The sequence below is a fragment of the Podarcis melisellensis genome (genome assembly GCF_964234715.1).
Source record: "Podarcis melisellensis genome assembly, chromosome: 8".
NCBI classification, from domain to species: Eukaryota; Metazoa; Chordata; class Lepidosauria; order Squamata; family Lacertidae; genus Podarcis; species Podarcis melisellensis.
Window position 1 is genome coordinate 89,721,355 of NC_138540.1, and position 21,176 is coordinate 89,742,530.

A 21,176-nucleotide genomic window follows, 5' to 3' on the forward strand; every position below is an offset into this window, starting at 1 on the left:
TTAAAAAAATAGTAATAAAAAAAATCAGATTTATACAATACAGTATACAAAGAATAGAAATAAAAACATCAATTATATCAAATACCTTTTAGGGCTTTGAATCAATGGTCAAAGAGTGGGTCTTATTCTGATTGCCCCAGCTAAAAACCTGGCAGCCTTTGCTGTCACCTGCCCATCTTGATCTGCCAAGAGAAAGGACCCTGGGGCAGTGGCTGGGAGACTCGGAATGGACAATGAAAGAGGGGTGATAATCTCATTCCTCAAGTCTTTATAAAGAGGGCAAGCCAGAAGGGCATGTGCCACCGATTTGGACAGGGACATAAGCGTTTTTTGTGTGGCATCTGTTGGAATCGTCCCTCAAGTCCAGCCAAGGGCAAGACATTCAATCTTGCGAGAGTAAAAACGCGTCTATATTTTAAGATTGCTCGGTTATGCAGACAGGGTGCCAGAGAGTCGAAATGGGAAGGTGGAAAATAGCCACACCATGGGCAGAATTTCCTGATTGTGGCCAAGCTGTTCTGATGCTCGATATCATTTAGGCTCTGACAAATTAGACTCTTTGCTCAACTAAAACCCACAGTGAGTGGCTGTTGTGGTGATAAAACACAGGAGTGAAGTTTTTGATAGACAGTATTAGTCCAGGCGCTTTTGGGATCTTGCAGCACGAGGGATATTAGACTGGGGGGATTTGAGTTTAGGCGAAGCCAGTAGTTAAGTGCCCTACACCAGATCCATAATTCTACCAAGGGAAGATTAGCCTCGAGGCGCAATGATGTACACAGGGTGGGACAGAAATTGGCCTAAAGAGCTTTGACTAGACAGCTTCCGTAGACCCAAGGTGAGTTCCTCTCCAAATCTGAGCCCCGTATAATAGCTGTGCTGGCGGATTAGCTTGGAACACTTCCAGGACTGAGGGTATATGTTTGCCACCTTTTGTGTGGCAAAAGTGTGCCAGAATTTGGGTGCTTCCTCTCCCGTAGCCCATTCTGCTCACCTGTCTCCTTTCCCCCTCCAACTTTCAGTTGACGTGCAGATGAAGCATCCTGACCACCAGTACATCTCTGCCTCCGAGTGGCCTCTGATGGTGGTGAGTTCTTTTCCTCCCCATGGGTTCCCCCTGTGGGGCTCGGCGATGCTGCGTGTGGGGTCCAGCAGACAGCTCAGAGAGAGCGACAACCAGCACAGCCGTTTCAAAACAAAGAGACCCCGGGCAATGATGCGCTTTGGACCAATCAAATTTTCCGTGTCGTCTCCAAGGGCAGCCCCACGTAGAGCGCATGGCAGTAGTCCAGCCTGGAAGCTAGCGGAGTACAGCGGCCAAGACACCTCTGTCCAGTAGTTGGCGCTGTGTCAGGATTCCTGCCTTGACCCATTTCTATATGCCGTGTCAGTAGCCAGGTGTTGGGACTACAGTTCCCAGCATCCAGTGTGGCCCGGTCGCCATGGATGATGGGAGTTGTAGTCCAGCAAGGTCCGGAGGGCCCTATTTTTGCTGCCCCTGCAGAGCTGGTTGCTGCTGCTGCTGCTGCTGCTCCTCCTCCAGCCTCCTCCCTCTCCTGCCCTTTCCTCCCCCCGTAGTTCTACATGGTGATGTGCATTGTCTACGTGCTTTACGGGGTCCTCTGGCTGGTCCTGCTGGCCTGCTACTGGCGAGACATCCTTCGCATCCAGTTCTGGATTGGCGGCGTCATCCTCTTGGGAATGCTAGAGAAGGCCGTCTTCTACGCTGAGTTCCAGAGCATCCAGAGCCAAGGGACCTCAGGTCAGTGGGGACTTGCGGATAGCGACGTGCTTGGCAATACAGTGGGCACTCAGGTTGTGAACAGGATCCGTGCGGGAGGCACGCTCACAACACGCAGCGTTCGCAACCTGCAGCGGCGTGTCTGCGCGTGCACTGGTTGCAATTTGGCGCTTCTGCGCATGCGTGACCCCCGAAAATCGCAACCTGAAGCATCTGTAACCTGAGGTATGACTGTTCATACACACACAGAGAGTTCCCAGAATTCCTTGGGGGAAGCCGCCATGACCATTTAAAGCAGCACCGTGGAGCTATAAATGTATGATGTGCACCAGGAACCCCCAACCTTTGGCCCTCCAGATGTTTTTTGGGACTACAGTTCCCATCATCCCTGACCACTGGTCCTGCTAGCTAGGGATGATGGGAGTTGTAGTCCACAAACATCTGGAGGGCCAAGGTTGAGGAAGCCTGGTGTGGACCTTGCGGGAAGTTTCTGGCTCCTCTCTGCAGGGGCTGCCCCGCATTTTCGCAGCCTCTGCCTTCTCTCAAAACGGCGCCTTTTCTCCTCCTGCTTTCCAGTTCAAGGGGCGGTGATATTTGCCGAGGTCCTGTGTGCCGTGAAGAGGATGCTGGCCCGGGTGCTGGTCATCATCGCTAGCCTGGGATACGGCATCGTCAAGTGAGTGTGTCGGCCGGGGAGAGGGAGGGGGGGCCAACGCCTTGGCCAAAGCGGCGGAGGACACCTGCTTGGTGTGCAGAAGGCCCCAACGTCAGTCCCTGATGTCACCCAGTTTATTTTCCTGGGATGGGGAAGTCTGAGATCATGGAGATCCTCGGCTAGGGCGGTGGGAGGGCCTTTTCGGTGTTCCCCACCTGAGGGCCGGGTTCCTTTCCGGGGGCCGCATGGGAGTGGTGGCCGGGGCTAGGGGAGAAAGCATGTGGGGCAGCCAGTTGCCTAATAATAATAATAATAATAAAAAAACTCTCTATACCCCGCCCTTCTGGCTGGGTTTCCCCAGCCACTCTGGGCGGCTTCCAACAAAACACTAAAATACAATAACCTATTAAACATTAAAAGCTTCCCTAAACAGGGCTGCCTTCAAATGTCTTCTAAAAGTTTGGTAGCTATTTTTCTCCTTGACATCTGGTGGGAGGGCGATCCACAGGGCAGGTGCCACCACCGAGAAGGTCCTCTGCCTGGTTCCCTGTAACTTGGCTTCTCGCAGGGAGGGAACTGCCAGAAGGCCCTCAGAGCTGGACCTCAGTGTCCGGGCAGAACGATGGGGGTGGAGATGCTCCTTCAGATATACTGGACCGAGGCCGTTTAGGGCTTTAAAGATCAGCACCAACACTTTGAATTGTGCTCGGAAACGTACTGGGAGCCAATATAGGTCTTTCAAGACCGGTGTTATATGGTCTCAGTGGCCGCCCCCAGTCACCAGTCTAGCTGCCGCATTCTGGATTAGTTGTAGTTTCCGAGTCACCTTCAAAGGTAGCCCCACGTAGAGCACATTGCAGTAGTCCAAGCGGGAGATAACCAGAGCATGCACCACTCTGGCGAGACAGTGTGCGGGCAGGGAGGGTCTCATCCTGCGTACCAGATGGAGCTGATAAACAGCTGCCCTGGACACAGAATTGACCTGCAGCTCCATGGACAGCTGTGAGTCCAAAATGACTCCCAGGCTGCGCACCTGGTCCTTCAGGGGCACAGTTGCCCCATTCAGGACCAGGGAGTCCTCCACACCGGCCCGCCCCCTGTACCCCAAAAACAGTACTTCTGTTTGTCAGGATTCAACCTCAATCCGTTAACCGCCATCCATCCTCCAACTGCCTCCAGACACTCACACAGGACCTTCACCTAGTTTCCAACATGCCCTTCTCTATCAGTCAGCAGAGCAGGTGACCCTTAATCTCAGGGCCATGGGTTTGAGTGTAAAATATCGTGCAAATCAGTGGGTTGGACTAGATGATCTACAGGGTCCCTTTCTGCTCTGTGGTTCTATCCACCCAGGGAAGCAAGGGGCATTCCCAGGTGCCTGGGCACTTCCGGGCCGAGCAAACTCGGGTTGCAGAGCAGGGCATTGGCTGGGGGGGGGGGTGTTCTGAGGGCCACTTGGAAAGGCCTGGAGGGCGACATCTGGCTCCAGGTCTGAAGTTCCCCAGCCTGCCCCAGCCATTGCCTGTCTGAGTTCTGGATCAATTGTCTTCCTATGGGTTTTGTGCCACTTAGGCAGGAGCCAGCAAACTTTTTCAGCAGGGGGCCGGTCCACTGTCCCTTAGACCTTGTCGGGGGCCGGACTATATTTTGGAAAGAAAAAAAAGAACAAATTCCTATGCCCCACAAATAACCCAGAGATGCATTTTAAATTAAAGCACACATTCTACTCATGTAAAAACACGCTGATTCCCAGACCATCCACAGGCCGGATTTAGAAGGTGATTGGGCCGGATCCGGTCCTGTTTAGGGAAGCTTTTAATGTTTCATAGATTATTATATTTTAATATTCTATTGGAAGCCGCCCAGAGTGACTGGGGAAACTCAGCCAGATGGGCAGGGTATAAATAATATATTATTATTATTATTATTATTATTATTATTATTATTATTATTATTATTATTATTATTATTTGCCTCTTTGGGGCTGCTGCATCCTCTCGCCTGGGAGACGTTCTCGGATCATAGAACCGGTCGCCAGAATTGTAGACCTGGGAGGGGGCCTCCCATCTGGCCCAACCTGCTGCGGCACAGGAATCACGGCAAAGCGCCATCACGTTCACAAGAGACCTGCCCTGTTTTTCTGGCGACTCGGCTGCTCGACTTCTGCCCCTCTTTTCTCTCCAGTGTGGTGTAGTGGTTAAGAGCGGTGGACTCGTAATCTGGTGAACCGGGTTCGCTTCCCTTCTCCTCCACATGCAGCTGCTGGGTGACCTTGGGCCAGTCACACTTCTCTGAAGTCTCTCAGCCCCACTCACCTCACAGAGTGTTTGTTGTGGGGGAGGAAGGGAAAGGAGATTGTGAGCCGCTTTGAGACTCTTTCGGGTAGTGATAAAGTGGGATATCAAATCCAAACTACTACTCCTCCTCCTCCTCCTCCTCCTCCTCCTCCTCCTCCTCCTCCTCTTCTTCTTCTTCTTCTCCGCAGGCCACGGCTGGGAGCTCTCTTGAATCGGGTCGTGGGTGTGGGGCTGATGTACTTGATCTTCTCCATCATCGAGGGAGTCCTGCGGGTCAAATCGGTAAGGGCGGACGGCGGGGGGGGGGAGGCAGGGAGGGTGTCGTGGGGGGGGGGGGTTAAGCCCAGGAACAGCCCTCTCAGCCTGACTGTCCCCCTCCCACCCCAGGAGCAAACCAAAGCCGCCGCGCTCATCTGTGAAATTTTCTTGGCGTTTGTGGATTCGTGTATCGTCTGGTGGATATCCTTTACAAGGGACTAGGAACTTGGGCAGTTTGCCTTCTCTTTGCTCTTCCCTTGCCTTGGAATGGAGATTGGGAGGGGGGTTTCTAAATGAAGGGAGAAGCATAAAGCTTTGCAATCTAATCCGGCAGCCCACAAAGGATTTCTGCGTCTCCACCCCCATCGTCCAGCCCGGACACCGGGGTCCATCTCCTGAGGGCCTTCTGGCGGTTCCCTCCCTGCGAGAAGCAAAGCTACAGGGAACCAGGCGGAGGGCCTTCTCAGTGGTGGCGCCCACCCTGTGGAACGCCCGCCCATCAGATGTCAAGGAAATAAACAACTATCTGACTTTTAGGAGACATCTGAAGGCAGCCCTTCAAAACCCAACAAGCCTGCTATCCCAGCTATCCCAACCTGGTTAGCCCCTTAAAAACTCTGATACCCCATTTGTAAACACAATATACTCCCATAGAGACTCCTTACACCACATTTAAAACCAAAATCACATTTGGGTAGAGGTTGTTTCCCAGTCCTAGTTTTATAACCCAAACACTTTATATCATGTGGTCGCCTGGAAGTGAATGTCCGCTCGCCCTAGGCGCCTGGCTTGTTCGATGAGCTGTTTGATTCTCCGCTGCAAATCGATTCAGCTTCCTGCCTGCACTTTGGCCTCCCTGCTCTTTCTGCCTCTCCTCTTCACCACCTCTTTCTCCTTCTTTTCTCTTGTCTCTCCCCCCCCCCCGCCCCCGTTTTATCGCAGGCGCAAGACGACTTGGTGCTGCTCGCTGCTATCCCTCTGGCTATGCTCGACTCTGCCCTCTGCTGGTGGATATCCTCTGTGCTCTGCCTGGCCGGGTCGGGCCCCGACTCTCGTTCAGTTTCCCCTGCATGTGCCTTTCGGTTTCTTGCCCTCCAGTCATTTCCCCAACAATCTGCTCCTTTTCGGGGGGTTGAGCTCCCTGTCCGTAGCGACGCTCCTTATCTGCTGGGAAGGCGTAGTTGGCAGTTGTTAAAAACATGGGAACAGCCCAGTGGCCCAGATAACTCAAGGGATCCAGATAGATTGCGACTGGACCTGGAGGCTCTATAAAAAGAACCCTCTTGGGTCTGGCCAGCTTCCTCTTATGGGGGCCAAACAGAGGCCTGTGGGGTAAACCCACAAGCAAGATCTAAGCGCAGGAGCCCTCTCTCCTTCCCACTCTTAATAATAATAATAAATAGATAAAATTTTATTTATATCCCACCCTCCCCAGCCGAAGCCCAGGCTCAAAGCGGCTAACAGCAGTAAAAGTAACACAGCATTCTAAAATCAATTCTGAATCAAATTGATGGCAACCATTGGGCTAGAGTTCTGTGAGGATTACAGAAGGAGGGGGTCAGACTGTGCCTTGGCCAAAGGCCTGGTGGAACAGCTCCGTCTTGCAGGCCCTGCGGAAAGATGTCAAGTCCCGCAGGGCCCTAGTCTCTTGGGACAGAGCGTTCCACCAGATCGGGGCCACGGCCGAAAAAGCCCTGGCTCTGGTTGAGGCCAGCCTAACCTCCCTGTGGCCCGGGACCTCCAAGATGTTTTTATTTGAAGACCGTAAGGTCCTCCGTGGGACATATCAGGAGAGGCGGTCCCGTAGGTACGAGGGTCCTAGGCTGCATAGGGCTTTAAAGGTTAAAACCAGCACCTTGAACCTGATCCTGTACCCCACCGGGAGTCAGTGCAGCTGATATAGCACCGGGTGAATGTGATCCCGCAGCAAGGACTCCGTAAGGAGTCTCACTGTGGCATTCTGCACCCGCTGGAGTTTCTGGGTCAGCTTCAAGGGCAGCCCTGCGTAGAGCGAGTTACAATAATCAATCCTGGAGGTGACCGTCACATGGATCACAGTGGCCAGATCAGGGCGAGAAAAGTAAGGGACCAACTGCTTGATACGGCGGAGATGGGAAAATGCCACCTTTGCTGTGGCTGCAACCTGCGCCTCCATGGCCAGTCTCTTGGGACAGAGCGTTCCACCAGATTGGGGCCACGGCCGAAAAGGCCCTGGCTGGTTGAGGCCAGCCTAACCTACCTGTTGCCTGGGACCTCCAAGATGTTTATGTTTGAAGAATGTAAGGTCCTCCGTGGGACGTACCAGGAGAGGTATGTCCATGGGACATACCATAGGTATAATAATAATAATTTTATTATTTATATTTGGCCCATCTGGCTGGGTTTCCCCCCAGCCACTCTCTCTCCCCCCCTACCGCCCCCCACTGCTGTCTTCCTTAACGAGCAACACATCCTCATTAGCCTGGTGCAAACTATGAAGCTGCTGAAACTGCGCCGGAACCTGGTCAAGCTCTCGCTGTACCGCCATTTCACCAACACGCTCATCTTTGCCGTCATCGGTGAGTCTGGGGGAGAAGGGGGACCCCACCCTGTCTGCTTCGCGTCTGTATTACGTGCGCGTCCAGGTTTCCCAGTCCCATCTGTAGGTAGAATTCACGGGATGGGATTGTTGAGCTGATTGGGACACCCAGAGGTTATCCAACCCGACGCCCTGCAGTAAGGCAGGGATTGCCATAGCTGTCAACGTTTCCCATTTCTTGCGAGGAATCCTATTTGGAATAAGGGGATTTCCCTTTAAAAAAGGGAAACGTTGACAGCTATGGGGGTTGCGGCGAAGGGGTCCCTGGCAGGTGGGTGCCCAGTGTCCGCGGAAGATTAATTCTCTGAGCCAAAAGCCCACCATGGAAGGAAGCAGAATTCTTGACGGGGAAATGCGAGATTTTCAGAAATACAGCGGTACCTTGGTTCTCAAACTCAATTCCGTTCCAAAACCAAAGCGTTCCAAAACCAAGGCGCGCTTTCCTCTAGAAAGTAATTCAAAATGGATTAATCCAGTGGTGTCCAAACTTTTTACAAAGAGGGCCAGATTTGATGGAGTGAAGGGCCGATCAAAGGGCCAACCATAGGGGGTTTTTTTACCTTTTTTTAGGATTGACGTTGTTGAGGTTTTTTTCAGGAAATAAACTGCCACAGGGGCTGGATGAAACCCAAAACGGACTTTGGAGATGCCTGGGTTAATCCGTTCCAGACTTTTAAAAGCAACCCCTAAAACAGCCATTTAACATGAATTTTGCTTTCTAACGAGACCATTGATCCATAAAATGAAAGCAATAAGCAATGTACTGCAGTCACATAGTCAATCAATCAGCAGCCGAACTGGGTTCCACACAGTTACAAAGGAAAAAGAGCCGCAAAAACATAAAATAAATAGCAAAAACAGACAGACCTCAGCATAACACTCAAAACGGAAGCGTAACACTCAAATCAGAGCACGCTCGGCTTCGAAAAAATGTTCAAAAACCAGAACACCTCCAGGTTTGCAGCATTTGGGTTCCAAGGCTTTTGAGAACCAAGAGACCACTGTACCTAAATAAATAACTCTCTTAAGTTGCAGTAATCCCCCAAACAGCTCTGATGCGCACGGACCACACTTGGTGCGCACAGTTAGCTGATGCTCCTGGAGGCGGGTGATGAAACGGGCCGCCCTGGAGGGAGGGTGTGGCTGGCAGGCCGAAGAGGAGCTCTCCACGCTGCAACCTTATGTTGCAGCGCTGGCTTGCATCTTGGTTATTCCCCAAAGGGAATAATCGAGGCGATGGACGGCCCAAAAAACACCTGCGGTTGTATTGAAAGGCAGGATACCTGGAGGCCGCAGAGGGCGCCGCTGGTTTAAATGACACAAGATAAATATTTGGCATTGCTGCCAAAGTCTCATCCAACTCACCCAAAATTTGTTTCCTCTGCAGCGTCTGTTATCTTCATAATCTGGACCACTAAGACTTTCAGGCTCGCCACATGCCAGGCAGTGAGTACTGAGGAACCCCATCTAAATGGGGGTGGGGAGACGGACAGTTTTTTGGGGGTGCTAATGGCGATTATTATCTGCATTTGAAGAGATCTTTACAAATACTGTTTAAATCCTGTTAAGAGTTTTAACTGCTTTTCAGCGATCCCAGTTACCGTACTTTTCCGTGTATAAGACTAGGGGTTTTTTTACTTTAAAATTATGTGGAAAACTGTGGGTCTTCTTATACACGGATAATGAATGGTGGGGATTTCTTAAATTGGAGTCCCTAATAATAGGGTGCGTCTTATACACGAAGAAATACAGTATATATCAGGGGTCAGCGAACTTTTTCAGCAGGGGGCCGGTCCACTGTCCCTCAGACCTTGTGGGGGACCGGACTATATTTTTTGGGGGGAAATGAACGAATTCCTATGCCCCACAAATAAGCCAGAGATGCATTTTAAATAAAAGGACACATTCTAATGTAAAAACACACTGATTCCTGGAACCGTCCGTGGGCCAGATTGAGAAGGCGATGGGGCTGGATCCGGCCCCCGGGACTTAGGTTGCCTACCCATGGTACTTATGTTTTCAGCTTTTTGTATTTTACCTGTGCAAGCTGCCTCAAGTCCCAGTCTAGGAAAAAAGGCAGGGTGATCATTATTATTGTCGCTGTCATCGCTTCGCCCCGGGTCACAGAAATCCTATTGGTGCACCTTTTGTCTTTTTTAAAAAAAGGCTCATTCGTGTCGTTACCTTGGGGCAAGGAAAACACCTTGAACATGAAGTGTCCTTGAGTTCTCTCCAGATATGCCAAAAGTGCAAGGCTGGGTCTGGGGTTTGGGAGGAGAGTAGGCCAAGTTTGGCTCAAGATGAGATTAATTTCTTCCTCGCTGCTCATCAGGACTGGAGGGAGCTGTGGATCGATGATGCTTTTTGGAGATTCCTCTTCTCTATCATCCTTCTGGTGATCATGTTCCTCTGGAGACCATCTGCCAATAACCAAAGGTACAGCAACCTCTGGGCAGGCGATGCTCTGAAGCACAACTTGATTCCTGAGGTTGAATTCTGACAAGACAGTACTGTTTTTGAGGGACAGGGGGCAGGCAGGTGTGGAGGACTCCCTGGTCCTGAATGGGGTACCTGTGCCCCTGAAGGACCAGGTGAACAGCCTGGGGGTGATTTTGGACTCACAGCTGTCCATGGAGATGCAGGTCAGTTCTGTGTCCAGGGCAGCTGTCTACCAGCTCCATCTGGTACACAGGATGAGACCCTCCCTGCCTGCAGACTGTCTTGCCAGAGTGGTGCATGCTCTGGTTATCTCCCGCTTGGACTACTGCCATGCTCTCTAGTGGGGCTACCTTTGAAGGTGGCCCGGAAAATACAACTAATCCAGAACGTGGCAGCTAGACTGGTGACTGGGGGCGGCCGCCGAGACCGCATAACACCAGTCTTGAAACACCTACATTGGCTTCCAGGACGTTTCCGAGCACAACTCAGAGTCTTGGTGCTGACCTTGAAAGCCCTAAACGGCCTCGGTCCAGTATACCTGAAGGAGCGTCTCCACCCCCATCATTCTGCCCCAACACTGAGGTCCAGCTCCGAGGGCTTTCTGGAGGTTCCCTCCCTGTGAGAAGTGAGGTTACAGGGAACCAGGCAGAGGGCCTTCTCGGGGGTGGCACCCTCCCTGTGGAACACTCTCCCATCAGATGTCAAGGAAATAAACAACTATCTGACTTTTAGAAGACATCTGAAGGCAGCCCTGTTTAGGAAGCTTTTAATGTTTAATAGGTTATTGTATTTTAATATTCTGTTGGAAGCTGCCCAGAGTGGCTGGGGAAGCCCAGCCAGATGGGTGGGGTAGAAATAATAAATTATTATTATCATTATTATTATTTCGCTTAGAAGCATTCACTAACTCCTGGCTCGGCCTACCTGATAAGGTTGTTGTGAGGGGAGGGATGAGGAGGCAACAGATGGTGCTTCTTGGAGGAGAAGCAAGCAGGCTGATAGCTGCGGCTGGACGTCTTGGCTGCTCTCCCCAGGCATTGTGGGGTGGGTGGGCTAGATGACAACCTGCCCCCCCACCGGTTCTCTTCTAACTCCGCAACTCTGTGAGTCTAGATACGCCTTCATGCCATTGGTGGACGAAGGCAGTGAGCCGGAGGATGAGGACGAGGAGCCCATGGTCAACGAGGCCTTTGGTAAGAGCTCAGCACCGGGGGGGCCTCACCCCATTGTGTGGGGCAGGCCTGGGGGTGGGGGGCTCAGGGAGGTGAAGTTGGATCATCTCTCTGGGCTGCTGGCTGTCAATTGTTACCCGGAGAGGCGCAATGTAAGACGTAAAGGTTCCCTGTGGGAAAAACCGAAAACATGCAGCCTTCTCAAGCGATGCAAATTTGCATGCGTTTGCATTAATCTCATCAAATCAAAATGTATTGCTTAACCAAGCGTAGCCAGAAAATAAATAAGCAAACGTATTTTCCATAAAACAAACAGGTGTGGTGCATCTCTCAAGTCGCGAGGCTAGACTCGCAGGCATAAGGTTCGTAATTTGTTGTAATTAAACGGATTTGTAAAAATGTTACATGGTAAAAATACGAGAGAGAGACATTGCACATACTTTTGTAAATCAAGAAATTTTTTATTAAAAATACATTAAAATAAAATACTTTTTTTGTTGTTGAAATTGCATAAAATACTATCGGTATGTAAAGCCATAACTACTTGGGACCAGTTTGCCTTTCCCCACTTGGATCTGCGGATCAGGCCCTGTTCTAAGTGCCCCCATAATCCCCGTTCTGTGTTTGTAAGAGGTGTCCTTCTTTTCGCCCCCACCCTGTTTTCAGAAGGGATGAAGATGAGAAGTTCAAAGCCTGAAGCCAATGGGATCCTCAAGGGCAGCAGAGTGGTAAGGATCCTGCACCCTGTCCTCTGCAAGCTGCAGTTCAGGCACCTCTCCCGGTGGCCTGGTTTGCAAGTCGCACTCAGCCAAACCATGGTTAGCCGGGACCAAGAAACCCCGATTCACCCTAAACCATGGTTTGGCCTCGCCTCCTCCTTTTCCTTACTCTTTTGTCAGTTCTGGATCGTAAGGCAGCTGGCTGCCTCTTCTGGTTGTAGCAAAGTACCCAGTAATCTTATACAGTGGTACCTTGCTTCTCAAACTTAGTCCGTTCCAAAACCAAAGCGTTCCAAAGCCAAGGCACGCTTTACCATAGAAAGTCATGCAAAACGGATTAATCCGTTCCAGACTTTTAAACACAACCCCTAAAACAACACTGTAACATGAATGTTACTCTCTAACAAGACCATTGATCCATAAAACGAAAGCAATAATCGATGTACTGTGTTATAAAATAAATAAGACAATATGATGAAAATTAAAATTAATTTTTTTTCTTACTTGCTCTGATGATAGTTATTGTTTGGATGGGGGACTTTTATCCATTTCCGCAGTCACACAGTCAATCAATCAGTAGCTGAACTGGGTTCCACACAGTCACAAAAACAAATTAAGCGAAAAAGCCTCAAAAACAAAAACGCAAAATAAATAGCAAAACCAAAAGCACCAAATACAGGGGTACATTGGTTCTTGAACTTAATCCGTTCCGGAAGGCCGTTTGACTTCTGAAATGTTTGGAGACCAAGACGCGGCTTCAGATTGGTGCAGGCACCCCAAAAACAATAGCCGACAGGCGCATCAGATGTTCGGCTTCCGAAAAACATTTGAAAACCAGAACACTTATTTCTGGGTTTTGGGCATTTGAGAACCAAGGCATTTGAGTACCAAGGTACCACTATATTTCTCACAAACAAAAACACACCGATTTGCCATCCTTTGCCATCTTTTTGGGATGGCATCCCGCTCTCTGCTGGCTTTTGGCGCACGTTTGGAGCCCAGTCCAAGTAGAACAACCTGCGTTTTCCGGTTCTGAAGCCTTGCTGTTCATCCACAAATCTTGCTTCGTTCCCCTTTCTCAGGATGAAGACTTGAAATGGGTTGAAGAAAACATCCCGTCTTCCATGGCTGACGTGTAAGTTGTTGGCTTCCAACCCCTCAAATGCTTGTTTGTGGGCCGTCAAGTGATTTATTGCTCAGCTGTGTAGCATTTAATCAAATAAGCAAGTCAGCGGTTTGGAAATGCATTTGGTGCAAACGTTCTGTAAAGACAGCACTTTGAGGATTCTGCAGTAAAGGGGGCATTCACAATTATTACTAATTATTATTATTATTATTTTTTATTATTATTATTTTGGGGATTCTGCAGTAAAGGGGGCATTTACTACTACTACTACTACTACTACTACTACTACTACTATTATTATTATTATTATTATTATTATTAGGATTCTCCAGTAAAGGGGGCTTTCACAATTATTACTACTACTACTACTACTACTATTATTATTTTGAGGATTCTGCAGTAAAGGGGGCATTCACAATTATTACTATTATTATTATTATTATTATTATTATTATTATTATTACTATTATTATTTGGGGGATTCTGCAGTAAAGGGGGCATTCACAATCTTCTTCTTCTTCTTCTTCTTCTTCTTCTTCTTCTTCTTCTTATTATTATTATTATTATTATTATTATTTCGAGGATTCTGCAGTAAAGGGGGCGTTCACAATTATTGTTATTAAAATGTATTAGTCCCTTTTTTGCCACAGCAACTCAGACGCCTCATTAGACAGCAGCTGGGTGGCCATTTGTGACTTATTCCTCCTCAGTGATTCCTGCATTGCAGGGGGTTAGACTAGATATCCCTCGGGGTTCCCTTCCAACTCTGCAGCTCTGTGATTCTAGACAGGCCCAAGCTGATTTAATCCACTCCCAAGTTTGACTCTCCAGTGAAAGACCTCCGTTTTAATTGCTCTGATTTTATCAGCTGACACCTGCAGCCGCTGTCTAGCAATATTACAAAAATTCACATTAATAATCTTCCTTTTCCCTCTTCCAGCGTGCTCCCTCCTTTGTTAGATTCTGACGAGGTAAGCCAAGTTCAGTTTTATTTGTGCATTTTGGCCTGGTGGAGCGGGGCCCTTGCTATGTTTCATGCTATAGGCACACTGGGTCGGCATTCCTGGCCAGGCCATTGAGACTGCAACCCAGAACTAGATAAACTACCGTATTTTTCGCTCCATAAGATGCACCTAGTTTTTAGAGGAGGAAAACAAGAAAAAAAATATTCTGAACAAAACAGCGGATGTATGATGTTTGTGGTTCATGCTGTGGCCACAGACATGTGATTTGATGGTGAATTTGGGATAGCCCAATGCAAAAATCCTGAGAATCCATGTGGATCCGTGCTTTGTAACCACGTTTGTGCGCCACTGCGGGCCCACAAAACAGTAGATGCATGATTTGGGGGGGGCAGGCTGTGGCCATGGACATGCTATGTGACCTGGTGGTGAATTTGGGGTGACCCAGTGCAAAAATCCTGAGGATCCATGGGCTTTTACCTCCCCGCTCCCAGGCAGCCTCCTTTATTGCTAGAGTCCCTTATCTCCCTCCCGATGGCTTGCCGATCAGCTGCTCAGCGGCTTTGTTTCAACACCCCCTTCCCTCTTTCTGGAAAAAAAAGCACGATCTGCTTTTTGCCCCTGGGCAACTCGGCTCTAGGGACCACACATTCGCTCCATAAGACGCACAGACATTTCCCCTTACTTTTTAGAAGGAAAAAAGTGCGTCTTATAGAGCGAAAAATACGGTAGGTCCACTGAAGACCCATAAACTACTTGATCATAAAACAATGTAAGGCCTATGCATCAATTCCCTTTTTCCCACCCAACATCTCCCAGACTGTTCCTCCAATTTGCTCCTGGGCAACGGCTGGTTTTAATGAACAAATATGCCCACAGAATTCAAGTTACATGGATTTCCCAATCCCTCCTTACAGCTAATAATTTGCCAGGCCTGCCTATGAGAACCATTGGCCGAGCTTCTGTGAGGTCACAGCAGTTAGAACTTTTTACAACCATCATGACAGAACTGCAAAGGAGCTCCTGTTCTTATCTGAAACATAGTATATTAAAACTTTTGTAAAAAGTGGGTTTTCCCTTGTCCTCCCTCTCTTTCCCCCCCTTCAAAAAACAGGAAATAGTGACCACGAAATTCGAAATGTCCAAAATGGAATGAAGTCTGGATCCGGCCGAGCCGCTCAGCCGCACTCTTTTCCTGGTGGATTTCGGAGTCGCCGATGGTCGTCCTTTCCCCTTTTTTCCTTTTTACACATGCACATATATAATATATATACATATATATATATATATATTTGTATATGGTCAAAATATTATTTTATTACTTTTTGGTGTTTCTCTAACTATGGAGCTCCGAGGCTTTTGGGGGCTTGTTTGTTTTTTGGCCAGGCGGGGACCTTACGCCTGACCCCACCAGTTGGGGGGCAGGCATGCAGCAGCCGAGATCGCCAGCGCCCCCCACTGGAGAGGAGGGGGATTGCGGGACAGTCGGACCGGCGTTGCTTTCTTGTCGACTTCTTTCCCGAACCCTGTTTTGGAGCAGGCCTTCTCGGATGAGGAAACGCGAGGGGGACTCTTTGTAGCGCCATTTTGTGTCCTTTGCCGTTGGCCTCGGGGTACTTGTACAGTCGGGTCTCTTGACGCTGGCTTGGGACCCGAGTCGCTTGTGGGGACGGGGTGCAAAGTTCTGGGGTAGGGAGGGTGGCGAACCCAAAGCTTGTACAGCTTTGAAGCTGCTTCTCTGACCGCATGGAAGCGCTCTGCCTAAAGGGAGGCATTAAACGGGCAGCCCTCTCTTTTTGGAGGAATCCTTAGACCAGGCACCCCCAAACTTGGCCCTCCAGATGTTTGGGACTACAACTCCCATGACCCCTAGCTAACGGGACCAGTGATCAGGGATGATGGGAATTGTAGTCCAAAACACCTGGAGGGCGGAAGGTTGTGGGTACCTGCTTTAGGGGGACAGCGGCTGGTTTTTTGCGGAGGAGACGCAGGCAAGGGGCACGGCCGACTCTGCAACGAAAAGGGGGCGCAGGTTGGAAAGGCTGACTTTTATGGCCAAGGAGAGCATTGGGGCAGATCTATAGGGTGGGCAGGTTTGTTGGATCTCTGGAATCAAGTTTCCCGCAGCAGCTAGCTGTGTTGAGCCGCAGGAAACTGTATGGGGGGGAAAGCCCCCGATTGGTTTATTTTGGGGGGCATAAGGGAAACTGAGGGTGAAGGGGAAGCTATATGGGGAGCGCAGAGAGCCCAGCTTGCTTGAGACCACAGCCTGGTTCTTGTCTCAACAACGGCAGCCTCAAAAGCACTTTTGAGTGTCCTTTGGGAAATAGCAGGCAGCAAGCACCCTTCGATGTTGGATCGTAAGAAGGATCGCAGCCACCCCTGTCCTCCCCCCCCCCTTTATTCCCAGGCCAGCCTTCTCCCTCCCCTCAACCTGATGCCCTCCAGATGTTCGGGACTACAACTCCCATCAGCTGCAGCCAGCACAGCTGTATATTGCGGGAGCTGTGGGTCAGAACATTTTGCAGCCACCTGGCTGAGGAAGGCTGCCCTGGGAGATCCTTCCTGGACCACTTGAGATATATATATATATGTTGCTTCCTGCCTTGATTCCGCATTCAAAAGATGCATTTTCTAAAAATAAAATATAGAATTCCACCCGGAGCGGTGTACAGACTTCTCCCGTTGGGAAGCTTGCTCCTCTGAACAGCTTTTTTCACGTTCCCAAAACTTCAGCCGGACTTTCTGATGTGACGCTTTCGAGGATATGCGGGGAGGGAACGTCAGATTTCTTCTCAAATAAACCCTTTTATTTATTTTTGAAATTGTACATACATCTTTGGGGAGGGGAAGCTGTGTGTGTTTTTATGCAGCCCTATTAAAAAAAAAGAGGAACAAAAAGTTCACCCCCTAGAGTGTGTGTGTGTTTGCTGCGTTCCCCCGCGGGTTGGGGAGAAGGGGCAGAGGTTCACCGGGAGAGCAGCTGCTTTGAGTGCAGAAGGCACCAGGGTTTTGTCACACAGCGCCTCTAAACTTGAAAAGTCTCAGGCGAGAGGACAGGCGACCCTGGGCTCAACAGAGAGTCCAGTACCAATTTCTGGACTCCCCACCCCACCCCCCAAAAAATATGAGTCACAACATATACTGGTTGAGGGCAACTGTTGCTCAGTGGTTAGAGCATCTGCTTTGCTTGCAGGTCCAATTCCCTTTAGCATCTCCCCCTCCTGAAACCCTGGAGAGCTGCTGCCAACCAGTGCAGTCTGCGTTGAGCTGGATGGACCAACTCAGTAGAAACCTCCTATGTTCCTAAAACCAGCCCTGCAAGAGGGCGAGGTACAAACGAGCAGACGGAAACTTCATTGGAACAGGTTTAATTGTATTTTTGACATGTCAAACCTCACCAGTCCTCCGCTCCTGTTCCTCTTGCCCATAGGCTCTGGAATAAAAGGGTCTTTTAAAAAATAAAAATGGGGGATGCCTTAAATTACTAAGGGATTAAGTGGGGAGGCTGGTGAAGGCAGGAGGGGAACGGATGTGCAGGCCTGGCCCCTGAACCAAGCCTTGAAGCATGCTCTGCCAACTTGGTGCCCCCCAAATGCCTTGGACTTCAACGCCCACCAGTGCCGGGCAGGAGAGCTGAGGTGCATGAGAACATGGCTGGAGGCTGGATTCAAAAATATCTGGAGGGCACCAGGTTGGCGAAGCTTGCTTTCAAAGTTCTCTGCTCTCCCCAGGAACGGGGACCTCAAGGAACTTCTCTGCTGGACCCCAGCTCCCCTTGCTCCCGCTCGGCCGCCTTTGCCAGCTGCTCTGCTGCGGCATCGATGGCGGCGCCCACGATCTCCACCGCAGCCAGGTAGAGCTGCTGCTTGTCGCCCTCCTCTCCCGGCTCTGCCTCGGGTTCCTCCGTGGGTGATGGCAGCTTCCGCCCGGAGCTCCCTCTCCTTTGGCAAACTTCCCTTCCTCCATCCTTGGCGAGAGCCTGGCAGGGCCTTGACGTGGGTGGCCCCTCCTGAAGGCCTTGGCCTCTGGGTGGAAAGGAGGGAGGTGGCTCCAGCAGGGTCTGTGGGAAGCCAGGAGATGGCGCTCTTTCTTCCCCCGCGATGTGGGCCCTGGGAGCGTCGTAAGGGTCTCGTTCCAGAGGATCGCTTCTGCCAGGTGGCGAGGCTGGCGGAGGAACCAAGCAGCTGCTAAGATGCAGCACTTCCTGGCGGATGTGTTGGGTCTCTTTGCTGGCGTCCACCACATGCCCATTATCTCTGCTTTTGGGATTGCTTGCAGTGGAAACATCCCTTCCCCGCTTTTCCTTTGACCCAACCACTGGGCTTGCCAGCAACTCGCTGTTCAGCCAGCCCAGATCTCTCGTTGCCATCAGCATGCCCTGCCCACCTGGGTTTTCGGCGAGATCGGCAAGAGCCTGTTCCTCTCCGTCCGACGCCTCGGCCCAGTACCCGTAGTCTCCCAGCTGAGGGGCCTGGTCTCCGACGTCTTCCGCCTCTACTCCCTCCCCCCCAGGAAGGTGGCAAGTTCCTCTCCACTCGAAAACGCCCCTGAGGCCTCGACTCTCTTCCCGAAGCCGCCTTCCCTCGCTCAAGAAAGTGCAGAGCTCGTCCAGTTCCCGTTCAGTCGTGGGATCTGAAATATCGTCCTCTGCCTGCCCGTGGATCTCCAGCCCACACCTGGAGCTCAGGTGCTCGCCTTCATCCTCCTCTTGAGTTTCACCCACGTCGGATGCAAGAGTTTTGTCCTGCGTGGGTGAAAAACAGGGGGATCCATCCACTCTGGCGATGGGCAAGGTTTCTGGCTCCGTGGGGAGGCGAATATCCCGTTCTTCCACCGCCTTGGGACTTCTCTTGCTCTCTGGGAGAACCGACCTTTTCTTGGCTCTGGATCTCAGCATGGCCCTGAAAGCTCTCCATGGCTTCATCACCCACCAGCCGACAAGCCTGTCCACCGGATCAGCCGCCACCATCTCTGCGATGGAGCTGGCCTCTGCTGGGATCGGGGCCTTAGCCCTGGGCTTCCACTTCAGAGGAGACTCTCCGTGCGGATCGGCGGTTCTGCTGAGGGCGGCCACAGGCCCGCACCGGACTCTTGCCCTCTGGGCCGGTGATGCCGGTGGACCGGTGGGTGTCTTCAGGCACAGAAGTTTCCTGAGGAGAGATGTGCCAGTTTTCCCTCGCATGAATTCTTCGTCAAAGTCTGGCCCTCGGGCGTCTTCCTGCGTGGCCGGCTTCCGGACAGCCTGGATGGGGCTCTCGTGAGTGGCCTCCATGCAGAGGCGGCTCTTGGGGGCCACCTGAGGCGGATTGGCGGCCCCTTTCCTCTTCAGCCAGAACGGGCACCTCCCCTTGAAGAAAGCCCTTCTGGAGGGATACTGTTCTTCTGCCTCAGGTTTGCTCGCGGACCCCTCAGCCCCGGGAGAAGGCCTTGAAATCAGGCTTTTTCTTGACACTTCCGCTCCCAGCGAAGGGAGTTTGTTGATATCATAAGATAATGTCAAGTGGGCCTCTGTTATCCTCTCTGAGGAGGTCTGCATGTTTTGATCCTTGCCTGGAGCTCCGGTTTATTTTTGTCCCTTGCTCCCGGGATGGCTTTTTAAAAAAAATTGATGCTGGTGGTGTTTCTAGCCCTCAGCGTTTCTCGGCTCACTTGCCTCCATCTGTGGTCAGCCTCCTTCAGAACTTCATGGCTCTTAATCCAGGCTGGAGCAGGTATCAAAACTCACATATTTCTTCTTCAAATAACTGCTGCCAATAGGTTTTTTGGGGGCGGTGGGAGGGGGACAGGACAGGCGGCGGGACAGTGTTCCTCCATCAGGTATTTCCCTGCCAAATTTTATATTACCATCTGCAGCCTGTTCACAGGCTCTGCTTTTTCTCATCTGGATGTAGAAAGGGCTTGGAAACACGAAGGGGCATTCCTTTGCCAGGCTTCCTGCAGAATGACACAAAATACGCATGTCCACTGAACAAATAATTAGGAAATTTATACAACCAGTTTTTGAGGAACGTGGTCATTCTGGGGGATGGCTGCATGTACCCTGAGTGGCGAGCCCACCGAGGATTCCCCACAAAGCCCCCTTTTGGGGCAGAGAAACAGACTTTGGAAGGCTCTCGCTTCAATCCCTGGAATCTTCAGAAAGAGCCCATTTCTAGTCCTGCCTGGAGATGTTGAACATGCTGCATGCACAGATGACGCTCAGCATTGATGCTAGGCTCCTTCTCCAATGATCACAAACGAGCCAGCAGTAAATCCCACTGTGCAAGTTGGAGTTAACTCTCTATTAGCAAAAGTGCGATCTGCAAAGAAGTGTCAGGCCTAATGAGTGCAGCAACTCATCCCCGGCAGGTCTTGCCCCATGGATCAGTTGCCCTGTCTCCCCACAGCCATCTAAGTTCCCTCCTTTACAGGGCTTTCCCCGAGCAATCAGAGACTGCGCCTGGCTGCAGCGAACCTCCCCTCTGCCTCTTTTCATGCCTCTTCTGGTCCTGAGAGACCAGCCGGGAGGGGAGCGTGTTGCAGCAGGAGGGGGAGATCTCTGTGACTTCATCAGCCTGACCCATCTCTGCCTCTTGGCCCCCTCTCCTCTCCAGCCTCTGAGTCTGGACTGCTCTCTGCCACAGCCTCCTCCTGCTCACTAAGCCCTGTTGCCTCTCCAGCTCCCAACACCACTTCCTCCCCGTCTTCTCCCTCTGATCGCTCATTGTTGTCCCACCACCACCCCCCTGGCTCTGGATCGCCTTCCCTTGGGGGCTCCCCAGCCAGTTATCCCCACCATTCCTCTGCATCCAACCAGTACATGAGACCAGTGTTTGAAGCGACTTGATTTCTTACGCCCAGGTGCCCCTCCACCTCTCTTCGGAAGCCACCCCCCTGCTAGGATCCTGGTGTTGCTGCTTGAGACGAACAGGCCAAACCCCTCCTGCGTACATTTTGTTTCGCCTTGACGGCTGGACTTGGTTTTCCTTCTGCAAAGCCGGGAGCTGCAGCTATTTCTGGCCTTTTGCCGGATCCCTCCACTGGCACAGAGCTTGTGGCCGTGCAACGTTCTGCAAAAACGTCTCTCCAGAATCCCAGCTGTTTTCCTAGCGAGCCGGAGAACATTGCTCAGCGACCCTTATGGCTCTGCTCCTATTGAGGAAGGCTGAGCTCAGCAAGAGATTGAGCGAGGGAGGGAGGGAGCGGGGAAGAGACCTTGCATTTCTGCTCATTCTTGAAGGATTAGG

The 21,176-nt window shown here is 51.0% G+C and overlaps 2 protein-coding genes across 2 annotated transcripts in view; one reads left to right on the forward strand and one right to left on the reverse strand.

Annotated features, from left to right (window-relative positions):
• The window catches only part of LOC309375829 (transmembrane protein 87A-like), a gene marked incomplete at its 5' end in the record, with an annotated part of 32,108 nt that extends 15,336 nt beyond the window's left edge, over positions 1–16,772 (forward strand). The window contains 13 exons of the mRNA XM_081921746.1: positions 1,023–1,087; positions 1,579–1,762; positions 2,318–2,417; positions 4,882–4,975; positions 5,081–5,152; positions 7,401–7,509; positions 8,917–8,975; positions 9,862–9,965; positions 11,082–11,161; positions 11,807–11,868; positions 12,942–12,994; positions 13,926–13,956; positions 15,062–16,772. Of these exons, the coding sequence (XP_081777872.1) occupies positions 1,023–1,087; positions 1,579–1,762; positions 2,318–2,417; positions 4,882–4,975; positions 5,081–5,152; positions 7,401–7,509; positions 8,917–8,975; positions 9,862–9,965; positions 11,082–11,161; positions 11,807–11,868; positions 12,942–12,994; positions 13,926–13,956; positions 15,062–15,103 (1,055 nt within the window). The 3' untranslated portion in view covers positions 15,104–16,772. The remainder of the gene's footprint in view (positions 1–1,022; positions 1,088–1,578; positions 1,763–2,317; positions 2,418–4,881; positions 4,976–5,080; positions 5,153–7,400; positions 7,510–8,916; positions 8,976–9,861; positions 9,966–11,081; positions 11,162–11,806; positions 11,869–12,941; positions 12,995–13,925; positions 13,957–15,061) is intronic.
• Positions 15,472–19,884, reverse strand: LOC309376010 (uncharacterized protein). Its single transcript, XM_081922141.1, has 2 exons — positions 16,328–19,884; positions 15,472–16,292 (listed from the first exon to the last, which is right to left on the reverse strand). Exon 1 carries the CDS (start codon positions 19,484–19,486, stop codon positions 17,693–17,695), a length of 1,794 nt encoding a protein of 597 aa, XP_081778267.1. The 5' UTR covers positions 19,487–19,884; the 3' UTR covers positions 15,472–16,292; positions 16,328–17,692.
• Between the last annotated feature and the right edge of the window lie 1,292 nt (positions 19,885–21,176).